Below are 12,778 nucleotides of genomic sequence, written 5' to 3'. Positions count from 1 at the left end.
AGGAGAGTGGTAATGGCCTACCATCACGGACTTTGAATGTTTGGAGATCACACATAACTTACCGCTTACTCTTGGAGGTGAGGATCGGGTGATATGGAGATGTGACGAAGGGCAACCTACTACTCAGACACTCTATTGATTATTTGATCCCCTTGAGCCGAAACTAGGATGGTCTTTACTACTTTCGGGCTCCTTGAAGATTCCTCATCATTCATTCATCTTATGGCTCGCAATCCTCGGCAAACTACCTACCACGGACAAATCATGGGTATCCCACCTGGGGGTATGCATATTGTGCGATGAGAGAGCTACGGAATCTCATTCACATTTATTCTTCCGATGCAAATTTAGTCGTTAGTACCTCTTTGAGATTCGCAGATGGATTCGTTTTCACTGGCCCAACAGGGATTGGGCAACAGATATTGAATGGGCGATGCGGAAATGGAGAGGTAGGCACATTATTAATAGCGCTTACCGTACGCTACTTGCATCGTGTGTCTATCACATATGGAGGGAAAGAAACTTGAGGAGATTTGAACACACTGAGCGGACACCGGCCACTTTGAGTATCCTAATCGTAGATGACGTCAGGCAGAGGATTCTTAGTGTTGATTTAGCTTCGTCAGTCAGTACACGAGCATTGTATAGATTATGGCGTATCCCTTGGGTTGAGGGAGAAACCATTTGATGATCACATGTTGTACTGTACCATTATTCTTTATTAATGAAATTTACATTTACCCAAAACAAAGCAGTGTTCTAATTGTAGGAAGGCCTCATTCTGTCTATCTGAGCTCACCAGCTATTGTGCCTCATCTAGAAAGCCTTTAGCTAATTGAACGTTTAGAGTCAAATCCCCTTCTTCCTCCTTTGCTCTCTGAAAACCGGCTTCAATGCTTTAAGTTTACGTGTTACCGCAAACATAGGCACCCCAACGATTGTATTCTACCAGATATTCTGCACACTGGGGATAAATTCAGGTGAATGTGTTAGGTAGTTGTCAAATCGAAATATACCTCCTGTTTGTCTTTGCCTGACCCCATGCAGTACAAGCGGCAAGTGGTCAGAAGTCCGCGGTAAAAGACAATGATAACATGAAGAAAGGAACCTCGCTAGCCATCTATCATTAATAAGAATTCGATCCAATCTCTTCCATAGACTCCGTGAGTTCGTGCTGCAGTTGTGCCAAGTATACCATTCCCCCTGCATAGGCAAAGGTATTAACCCGGCCTCCTGAATACCAGCATTGAATTCTTCCATGGCCATCCTTATATCCCCAGAAGCTCCACACACCTCATTCATTTCTCGGACCGCGTTGAAGTCCCCCCCCCACCAGCCAGGGCTCATCCGAGTGCTCTCGAGCTAAAATTTCCAAGGTATTCCATAAACTTCTACGATCAATCATCTCAGAGGCACCATAAATAATAGTGATTATGAGGGATTCACTATCTGCCCTATGAGTGACACGACAGTGCAAAAATTGGTTCCCCAAATCAAGAATATGAACGTCCACAATATTATCATCCCACGCTATCCAAATACGGTTACCCACAGTTGCATAATCAGCAAATCATTTTCAATGAGGAAGCAAGAAAGACTGAATATGCATGATGTTGTTAATACGAATACGAGTTTCTAAGATGCCCATAAAATCTAACCTATATTCCGAGATAAGGTCCTTTAATGTGAGCTGATGATCTCTCTTATTCAGCCCCCAGACATTCCACACCGCGAGATTCAACATGGATCACTACTGGAGGGGCTGCATGTGTTACGACCCCTAGTATTCTCTTCTGCGTCGTCCAGAGAATTCAGAGCATCAAAAGGATTAAAAATAACCACTTCCTTACCCTTCTCTTTTTGCGATGAGGTGTAGCGTTTCTTCTGTTTTGTACCTTCATCTCCTCTCACTTTATCCTCCACCACAATCACGGTCTTATATTTCTTTTCTCTCTCCTCGGCAACTGGTAGAGGGGGGACATTAACTTTTGGTACATACACTTTCACCGGAGGCTTTGTCTATTTCTAAGGATTGGTCAACGAACACTCCTTCACCGAGTGACCCAACTTCATGCATCCTGTGCATTTAGGGGGAAGCCATTCATACTCGATATCAACCTTGCATGGTGTTTTCCTACCATCTTCATCTGGCGTCATTATGATAATATGTTTTTCCAATTTCTGAGTAACCGAGCGAAGTCCAGTCTCGTGCATGCCCTCGTTATCGCATCAGGGTATAGTGGCTTACCCACACCACTAGCCACAGTACTCAATCCTTCTGTCGTCCAGAATTCCAATGGAAGGTGTCGCAGTTTTATCCAGACAGGCACTTGTGTATGCTTCAACTTTCTCACAGCCATACCCGGTTCCCACTTTTGCAACACAATTGGTTGTCCCTGAAACAGCCATGGCCCCCCTTCTATGACCTCCTCCATATCGATTTTCGTTTTAAATCGGAGGAAAAAGAAGCCATTAGCAGTTGTTGTGACCTCTCGTAGCGCCGGCTAAATCGAATGGGCAAACTCCTTTAAATAGTGATAGTACGGCCGCTTACCCATAAAGTATCCCACTGCCGTAGATTTCCATCGTTTGGCTCCGTCACGCACAGTATCAAGTGAAGGACGAACTACAACCTCCCCATTTTGCTTCGTTGGGGCAATGAAAGATAGCATTTTCCGGGACGAATTGTTGAATGCATCAGCAATTTTATCATTAACAATCCCATTAGAACCAGTGTGAAGCAGAATGTTCCCAATAAACAAGGGAGCTGGTGTCAATTTTTTTCTCAGGTTGCTGTCTTTATCCCCATAAAATTGGTGATGTCAGCCCTAGGATGGATGACATCAGCCCTAGCATCATGGATGACATCAGCCCTAGCAACAGGGATAACATTAGCCCTAGCATCATGGATGACCTCAGCCCTAGCATCATTGATGACATCAGCCCTAGCATCATGGATGACATCAGCCCTTGATGCATCATGGATGACATCAGCCCTAGTAGGGCTGATGTCAGCCGCCCTCTCATTTTCCACCTCACCATCCTTGTCACCCACTTCCGCTGCCACGTCAGCTCCAGCCGTGTCCACATAGGCATCCACGTCAGTTTTTCGGCACACGTCGTCGATCGCCAGAGCAGACTCCCTCCACTCACCAAACCGCCGGAAAAACGCGCCTGGGGCTCCCGCATCTGCAGACTCGTTCCCAGCAACTTTCCGACCACCAAGAATGGCCGGATGACAAGCAAGATCTCCATTACCGCCAGTCGCCGTCATTGGAACTCGAACAGTCACCGTCACGGGAAGCTGGAGCGTCGTCGGTGCCTTACTAGCATTATTGCCCGTTGTTTGCGCTGGATCTGGTGGGATAAGGCAGCGCAAGGCCTTGCGCAGGCCTCCGACCACTGGTCGTTCACGGCCGCGCTCCATCGTCGTCGTTTGCCGCAGCTTGGTGTTGTCTCCAAAACGCTTTTGCCATCGAATTTTGAGCTCGTTTAGAGCATCCATGGATGCCTCATCTCCGTCGTCAATGACGCGACAGGCAAGATTCAAAAACTCGTCCAGATTGAACGAAGAAGAAGACAATCTGCCATTGACGCTTTTCAAGCTCGCGTCGCCTCCAACCAAAGGAGTTAGGCTGCAACAGTCTTTGCGTGTACCCAAGCGGTTACACCCTTAACAAGTCTTCTGTGCGAGGCTCGTGATGGGTCGTCGCTCATCACTTTATGTGTGATTAAAGTTGAAAAAAAAATTGTAAGGAGGTATAATGTGTACGAACTTGGAATGGTTGAGTGAGAGTGCAATGAATATGGCAAGATTCGGACTTGGCAAGTGTAACATGCATGGGATACAGTGTTGTTTTATTTGGCAATTGCGAGAAATGTGCAAATTCCTGAAATTTTAATACAGCCATTCGTCCATCCTTCTTCAACGGAAAGACGCGCCCTTCCAACTTTTCGAATGAAACGGCGGACGCAATGATGCATATAAGTTGCGCGTGGTACCGATACAGCGAACCACCTTGTACAAAGAGGTAGGTTGGGTACAACTTTCAACACTAGTAAATGGGGTACAGCTTTCAACACTAATAAATGGCACAAAACCGACGTCTACGAAGAACAAAGTGGTTGGACTGTGGAGAAATTTCTGCAAGCTCTTTCAAGCACCATTACCGCGAACAAAATGCCCAGGCGCGATCGTATAGGCCAAAGCCGTTACTTCTATAGTTCCAATTGGACGCGCAAGGTTGACGATATTTTCATCGACGCACTGGAATACCAGGCTAGAGTCGGTAGGCTATAGTCGGACCGAAGGCGGACGAATATGATGTCTTTGACTTTCGCGGCCTAGAAAGTGAACAGCTTCGTTGCAAGAGAATGGCCGATGCATTTTTACAAAAAAAAACTTCGCCTCTTGAGGTTGCGGTACGACACGTTCAGAAAAGTGATTGCTGATCGAGGTGTCTCCTGGGACGAGAACACAAATTTGATGAGGGGCAGCTACGATGAGTGGAGGAGAATTTTCCGGGTATGTTTTGCAAGTCTCTTTTTCTGTTTAAGTGTCACATGACTATCGTAGTAGTAACGTTCTGAGGTATCCTGTTGTCTGGCGACGTCGTGTTCAAACTAGGCTACCCCATTCGCTAGGGCATACCGCTCTCAGGGCGAGAGACAGTGGTGGGAGTTGAAGGAGATATTCGGCAGAGATGAAGTAAGTGCATCAGACAATAGCGCGGATGAAGACTTCGAGGAGGGAAGCAACGGCCAGTCTGGGGCACACAACAAGACGGATCAAAGGAAAGGTGGGACGACAGTTATAGATTTGACAACAACTTCGGAGAACGAATGACGTTGGTTGATGAAGGGCGGATGGCTGACGATGGCCGCGTAAGGTCATTAAGAAGGAGAATGTTGAATACCCATTTCGATGGAATGAACCGAAGTATGCATTTTGTCCTTTCGGGGAGGTTTGTGAAGTCTAAACATTGTAATTCCACAACGTCGGTTGATGTATGGAACTATAATTTTTTGGGAAAACATATGCTGCAAATGATGCATTTTCCTTGTAGTGATCCATTACCTAGAATACATTACAAATTCTAATGAGTCATCACATCACAATATGATTTAACACCAGATATGAAATAATTAATTAAGAAAGCGTCTTCAATTGAAGTGTTTTGCAACCAAAAACAAAACACATTCTTCCCATAATACAGTAGTCGTCTGCGTGCGTTGAACCAATATCCAAAAATTTTTCAATACATAACTTCCATAACCAGAATAAACTTTGACGTTCATAAAACAATACATTAGGGTGCCTAGATATGCAATGTTTCACGTTGTGTATGAAGCAAAATATACTGAGTTCGTATAGCCATGCAGCACGTTCAGGAAGAGCCAGAACTTAAATCTTGCCTGCTAGGATTAGGCGAACGTAATCAACCCTACAATCCCGTGTCAATCCCAGGAAGAGCTCCAACTCTTTCGGATCCTTCACCAGCCGGTTTTCCACCATCAACTGTTCACGCTGGTCGATTTCCCCAAGCTCTCTTACTTGCTGCCATATAAGAGAACGATGTTCAGGGTCACCAAATTCACTTTCTAGTACTCTCGTCAAGCTTGCCAAGCGTGCGTTAGCGGTCTCGCAGAAGTTAGTGACCATTTCAAGTAATTTAGGGAGACCGTCCGACAAATCATTAGATTTTCGCTTCTTGGAGGACGATCCACCAGTGCGTTTAGCAGCACTTGAGGAGTTCTGTGTGGGATCTACGTTGGCATTGAAAAAGGAATCGGGTTCACCCTCCAGCCCATCTTCAGCTGCTTCCGGAATGCATCCTTCGTCGGGCACAGTACAGTCCTCCCCCTGCAAATTACATTCGCATGTTTCACCAATCTCCTCATCTCGGACGTCGTTTGCCTCTTTAAATGGATCAGAACTTCGTTCTCCAGTAGCACGATCCCGACCAAAAATTTCCCTCCACGAAGGGAAAAATGACCATGTTTTATGCCGCATCCCCTTTGCGGATGGATCCATCTGTAAAACCATTACTGATGGAGTCATGTAAAAGGAAAACTACAACCGATGTTACACAGCATGCATAAACGAACGAGTAAGGTTCATACCTTCACATATTCATCCCACACTGAATCGTCTTCAACCATTACCGTGTTCCTGCTGTCGTCCCAACCAAAACCGGACCGCGTAAGCATGGTGGTAAGCGAGGAGTAATTTTTTTTCTAGACGTGCAGTTTCGAAGTAATGTGTGGGTCGGCCTTAATATTAGAATGTGGGAAGTGCTTCAGAATGTAGGCCTCCAATTGGCCCAGATACCCATTCCTGAACCCGTTCTCGCATTTCCAACCGGTTACAACCAAATTCCTTAGTGCTGCAATAAGGCATTCTTCTTCAAGTGTTGTCCAAACTCGGCGCACGGTAGGCCTATCGCGATTCCCACCGCGGCGGCGGGGCATGCTGCTTCCTTCATCAGATCCAACGTCCATAATCTGATTCAACATAAAGCAGTCAAATGTGAGTAGATAGGCACAATGTTAGCAACCAGTAAAAACAAAGCTTTAGGATAGCAGTCGAGACAGCAAAAATGGTTTTTCGAAGCAGACGAGTGCGAAAACCTTAATAGCAGTATATGTAAACGAGTAACAAATGGGAGTAACAGAACAAAGGAACAGGTACGCGAACAAAGGATGTAGAAAGATACAACGAAGAAGTGTATTCAATGTCGATACACCCAATGCCATAACGCAGACTTCATTACAGAAGAAAATTCGAAAAATTGTTTTCACTAGAGGGAATATGCAATAGACCGAAGGGAACTAAAGACAATCGTGAGTGTTCATTATTAATGGCTCATCAACGGTGGCTTCTCCACTCGTTGTACATGGAGGTCGCCATTGTATCCCTCCAATTGGTCCAAGTTGAACTGGGCTCTATATTGCAGACTATTTCCCCGTCGTCTTCCGTCTCTTCAACACCTACGGTAGGCAAGTCAGCTTCGAACGGGTCATCAGGCATTTCTTGTCTTAGAAAGTTATGCTGTAAGCAGCAAGCCAATATAATCCGGGATTGGACCTTGGTGGAGTAGAATGACTGACTCCTTAAAATACCCCAGCGCATTTTGAGCAAACCAAAGGTCCGCTCGATGACGTTATGCGCTGACGCGTGCTTCAGATTGAAAAACTCCCGGTAGTTCTGGGGTCCTCCTACCCCAGTGTCCCAATCTCGTAGATGGTAGCGAACACCTCGGTACGGAGTCAGGAAGCCTTCGGCATTTGCGTATCCATTGTCACACAGGTAGTAATTCCCTGGGTAAGCACATACGAACAATAAGGCGGATTATTAAAATATCGGAACCAGCATAAAATCATATACGCATACGAGACTAATAGAAAAGCTTTGGCGATGGAAGTATAACCTGAAGGGATTCTAAGACCACCCGGTCTGTGGACGGCATCACGAAGTACGCGACTGTCAGCCGCACTACCCTCCCACCCAGAAAGAACGTAAATAAATTGCATGTTGGGGTTGCAAACACCGAGGACGTTGACAGCAACATGACCCTTGCGGGTTCGATTCCTTCCCTTTTCATCTTCAGGGACACGTACGTTAATGAAAGTCCCATCCAATGCCCCAAGACAGCCCTACAAGTAGTAATTACATCGTACATCGCAAATGGTAAATAACACCCATTCTCCACCGACCGATAAAACAAGCAGAACGTAGCATGTGCATTTAGGATGGAATTAATATATGTAAAAGTACCTTGAACCATTTCCACCGGAATTCGACACAGTCGTCTGAAATTGGAGTTGGCTTGGCGAGGAGGACGTTGTACAACTTAATCACTAAATTCAAAACACGGTGAAAATGTCTGTGGATCGTGCGTCCAGAACGTATGAAATCATGCTTGACCACGCTGTTCTTTTTATGGTGGGACACAATGCTAAGGAAGATCGCTACTTGCTCGGCGACACAGAGGTTTTTCGTCAGGGTCAAACCAGCTGAGTACTGAAGAATGTAGCAAAGACGCCCGAAAGCGTTGCGATCCATGCGGAGATTGCGGAGGCATGACTCGTCAGAAATGGAAACCAGCCTATGGAGATGGTGAATCTGGTCAGGGATCCTAGTAGCCATGGTGTAGGATCTGGCCCGGCGTAGACGTCGTGTTGGGTTTCGACCGGCAAGGTAGTTGATAACGAAAGAGAATATTGTCAAAGCGACTACAAGCTCGTCGATGATTTGGCTCACAACTATTAAACCCACTGTAACTCTTGTGATTGACCTCATGGTAAGCCAGGGAAAAACTAAGCATCCACCTCCCAAACTTTAGGTAAGAAGGTAAACAAATGAAAACAGGGTATGCCAACAGGATCTGTCCAAGTCCCACTTTACAGAAGATAAAGAAGCCATCATAAAGAAATGTTCAAGTTTGAATAGACGGTGGAGTAATCCGGAAAACGGTTGCAGAAAGAGACATGCAGGGCTATACAAAATGGTAGTTGGTAAAGATACATAGTCGGCGAAGAAAAGAACAAAGGACCCAGCCGATAAGAGGACACAACAGTGTATACTTAAGAAACTTTGAATAATGAAGTAAATACCATGCAAAAAAATCTAAAAACGACTTCAAGATAATTTTTTTAGGGATGCGGTGAGGTAGTCAACAAGTACTCACCGTGAGATCCGGGAGTAATGGCAAGAAAACCGTACAGATTCGCACAGAGTGGAACAAATCGTCGAGGGAAAAGCTTCGTCGCCAACTCCGTTGCAGAGTCTTTGCCGGAAAAAGAGAGAAACAAGCAAGGTTAAGCATAATAAAGAAATGCATGACTTTACAACATAAAATGCATTTCGGAACAAAAAAATAAAATATATTTCGATACCCCCCAACCTGATTCTAAAAGTACAGATACGCAAAGAAGGTCTGAGCCACATATAAGTGAACGGAAGGGATAACAGACTTCGTCGGCGGGCAAACGGTGTGGATGCCGAAGCACTCTGACAGAGGAGAGTTTCAAAATGAGGTAGACGTATTTGGTGGGAAATGAAGTCTGACACAGATAATTGAAGGCGATAGGAACGAGTGGGCAATCTCGTCATTTCAAGTGAGAAATGGAGGATATTAAGGTAATTTCTGGGAGTGCAGGAAAGTGGGATAACACGGTCGGATTGGAATCCTAGCCTCGCAACCCGGATGAAAATCCGGCGTTTTATCCATCCGAGTACCGGGCCTAGCGTTTGTATCACGGGCTACGGCTTTCGCTAGTAAACGACGGGCATACCCTGATAACGCCGGAAATCCTGCCTATTACTCACTAGTAAACATGGCCTAAGAGTATTGCTTTTTTATGTGTAGAAATTTATATGTTGATACGGACTATTTGAAATGGGACTTTCGTAATACTTTTAAAATTATGGTCTAGCGAGTCAAATTCATTAGGTCTTGGGTCCGGGATAGGTCGAGACTCTAGTCCCAGTAAACACACAATTGATCTATAACATGTTCCATGCCTACCAAAGCATCACAGTCTTAGCATGCACCTCTTGGTTTTTCTGTAGAGAAATTTATCCACCATTACGTTTTATAGTGTTATTATGTCAAGTTCATCTTCTTTGGTCTCATATTAATTGTTTTTCATGTTTTCTAGATGCTCTACAAATCAACTTAGTAGGTGATCTTTATGAAGTCATATGGGTACCTTGAGGCAGCACCGTATATAGATGATTGTACCATCTGCCATGCATTTATTGAACTTGGATCTGTTTCACATTTTTGTACGTTTCTTTTTGTCCATTTTCTTCATTATACAGCACCTTTATCTTTCTGGAATTTTCTTGTAGAGGATTAGACGAGCACTTCTTTACATGAAGGCAGAAGAGCAAGGATGTAGACTGCAATAAAGACGATCAATCATGTATCATATATTTTTCGACAATTTAAAATTGTTAATACGCCTTTGTTCATTTACAGGCTATTCATATTCTTTGATCCATATCTAGAAGTGGATCTCTCCCCTACCTTCAGAAATTGGGATAAAAACAAAGAAAGAGGAAGAAATATACATGTTGCTTTTGCGAGAACCTACATTCCTACTGTAAAATTTTTTACCAACATACAGTAAATACTGAGAGAACTATTTATTTCTTCTTCAATGTATTTTAACCGATTTGATGATTATAACTGCTCTAATTTGCAGTTACATCATTTAAGATTCCAGCATAGTAGCAAAATTCTATAAACTTCTATTTGAATGCAGTGGAATGTAGATACTTGGAGATTATTGTGGAAAATGATTGATATGAAGAATGCAGGAGCTAAAGTTTCTTGGGATGTTGTGTTGTGTCCCAAAAAGGAAGGCGAAATGGGCTTAACTTTCATTCCTGAAGGGAAGAAAGCTACCATCATGAAACATATTTATAGGAAGCTTCTGATTACTCTGATATGGTAAACGACCTCCAAACTTTATGCCATGATTTTTGGGCTAATTTGTTTGATGATTTCAAATCCTTAATTTTGGAGAAGTCTTCCCAAAAATGTTTCCCGTAACTCCTGGACTAACTTGTTCAAGCAACCATGTTGAAATCCTGTTAGCCCCAGGTTTTCTATTAAATTTGTGGAACCTGGTTTTGTATTGGGGGAATTTTTTTTTTTCCTGGATGTTGCTGCTTACGGATTGTCTAGCGGCTGTCCATCGAGCGAAACATTCTGTTTTTTGTTTCTTTTTTGAAGCACAATGAACAGTTTTGTCATTAGGTATGGAAATTTAGGGGACTGATTAAGGGCCTTTCTCATGAAAAAGGTTCCTTCTTCCATCAGTTTTGAGTTCCCAGAGATTTAGAGGCCACCGTTTGGCTTTTGGATGGGAGACATCTCATGCTTCAATTGTGACATTAGGAATAAACCATGACCGAGGATTCAGACAAGTCTTAAGACTTTTGTGTGTGGAATCACATATGTCAGTATGGTTTGCATAGCGTTCTTACATTGCCTGTTGGGTTAATTACCTTTGCATGAGATTTCTATCCTAGAAATCATGTAAAGATTATGTTACCTTTTGGACAACTTTTAGTTTCATAATATAGGGTTATTTTCACTTTTAATTTCAATTTTACTGGGTCAGCACTTCTAGTCTCTAAATCCTAAAATTTTAGCACTATTGGTCCTATGCCGTTTAATGTTAAGGAAACATACTTACAAATAAATATTTTAATTACCTTATATTTTTTAAGAAAAGACTAAAAATCCCCTGTGTTTTAAATAACGGCTAAAAAATCCTGTATTTTGAAAAAAAAAATACTTTTTTTATTTGTTTGACTACAATACTTTTCTTGATTTTATAAAATTACCCTTCTTTATTTCTTTTATTTTGAGATTTTTTTGGTGGTTTCTCTCTCTCTCTAATTATTTTTAATATATTTATTTAAATATTAAAATATCAAACAAGTATGTCAAATTTATTTTTTAATTTATAAAAAACTAATATATTAAAGTTTATTTTTAAAATTTAAATATATATATATGAATATAAATATTAATTAATTATAGAAATTATATATTATTAGTTAATTTAAAATAGAATTATCTAATATTGAAATATCAAATAATATGAGATTTACTCGATAATTAAATTTTTATACGCAATTTCAACTTGATAGAAATTACTGATTTCATTTGCCAATATTTTTTTTTCTTAATTTTTAATTTAATTTATTTTTTTAATCTTAACTTATTCTTTTAATAAATTTATTTTACAAAAAATATATTGCTCTTTTGTTATTTATTTATCAGTTTTTTCTATTTCTATCTTCAATAAAATTAACTCATTTTTTATTTATGATTTTATCATTAGTAAGTTGATTCCCAAACATGCACCTTACTTGATATGATTATATAATTATGCAATTAATTCAAATTTAGTTCACAACTATTGTTAGTATACAATCTCTTAAATCTTACTTGTACTTGTTGGCAATATTTATTTCCTATTCTATAGAGCTTTACTTTAATCGATGTAAATCAACCATGATAGATATGGATATAATTTCAAACTTAAAATACTGCTACTCATTTAGTATAAGCATATAGATATAATTTGTATATAACCACATTCAAGTACAAGTGGCTACCATGTTCATACCTTTGAGGATATTGGAATTATAAAGTTGGCTTGCAGGTGAATTCTCCATCTCAGCTTCCTTGTGATACCTCAAGCCTAGTCTTGCTGTGAATGTTATCGTGAGTATCATTTAAATTATATTAGGATTTGCAAAACTGGAGAAATATATTGTAGAATAGGTGACTAGAAAGTCAATTGGATTCGCCAATATGTGATTTATTTGACAAACTCAATGTAATGTAATATTATTATGTGAACAGAAATGTAGTGTTCATTACTGACTTTATCTTTGTTGTGTTCATTTAATTATGTTGAAATCTGTTAACATCACAACAAAGCCTATAGACCATTTAGACAACCCATGCAGTTGGATTGCCAATTGGATGGCGGTTATGAAATCAATTGATGAGGGTTGGGTTTAAAACGTTCCAAGTCAAGGACCTCGAGATTGGGCATCAAGTATCCTATGGAGACTTCTACTAAGCATCATATTCATTTGATGAGTGTCGTGTTCCATCGACGATAGATGTTGGACATCTATACGATCTTAGTGGTTGGTTTACTAGGTGTCAAATCGACTGAACTAACTCATGAGGATCGTTATATGAAAGCCTTGGAGACTTGATCGGTATGACTAGATTCCCCA

At 41.6% G+C, this 12,778-nt stretch overlaps 1 protein-coding gene across 1 annotated transcript; it reads right to left on the bottom strand.

Annotated features, from left to right (window-relative positions):
- Positions 1-6,237: 6,237 nt before the first annotated feature.
- Positions 6,238-8,302, bottom strand: LOC105179103 (protein ALP1-like). Its single transcript, XM_011102696.1, has 4 exons — positions 7,778-8,302; positions 7,431-7,656; positions 6,959-7,320; positions 6,238-6,504 (listed from the first exon to the last, which is right to left on the bottom strand). Exons 1-4 carry the CDS (start codon positions 8,300-8,302, stop codon positions 6,238-6,240), a joined length of 1,380 nt encoding a protein of 459 aa, XP_011100998.1.
- Between the last annotated feature and the right edge of the window lie 4,476 nt (positions 8,303-12,778).

This window comes from Sesamum indicum, unplaced genomic scaffold (assembly GCF_000512975.1).
Source record: "Sesamum indicum cultivar Zhongzhi No. 13 unplaced genomic scaffold, S_indicum_v1.0 scaffold00121, whole genome shotgun sequence".
NCBI classification, from domain to species: Eukaryota; Viridiplantae; Streptophyta; class Magnoliopsida; order Lamiales; family Pedaliaceae; genus Sesamum; species Sesamum indicum.
This window is presented reverse-complemented; position numbering and strand designations above follow the sequence as displayed.

Coding starts and splice junctions, on each gene's coding strand:
- LOC105179103 (XM_011102696.1), bottom strand. CDS start 8,302: ATGAGGTCAATCACAAGAGTTACAGTGGGTTTAATAGTTGTGAGCCAA. Junction 7,657..7,777: donor TCCGGTGGAAATGGTTCAAG/GTACTTTTACAT, acceptor TACTACTTGTAG/GGCTGTCTTGGGGCATTGGA. Junction 7,321..7,430: donor TGGTCTTAGAATCCCTTCAG/GTTATACTTCCA, acceptor GTGCTTACCCAG/GGAATTACTACCTGTGTGAC.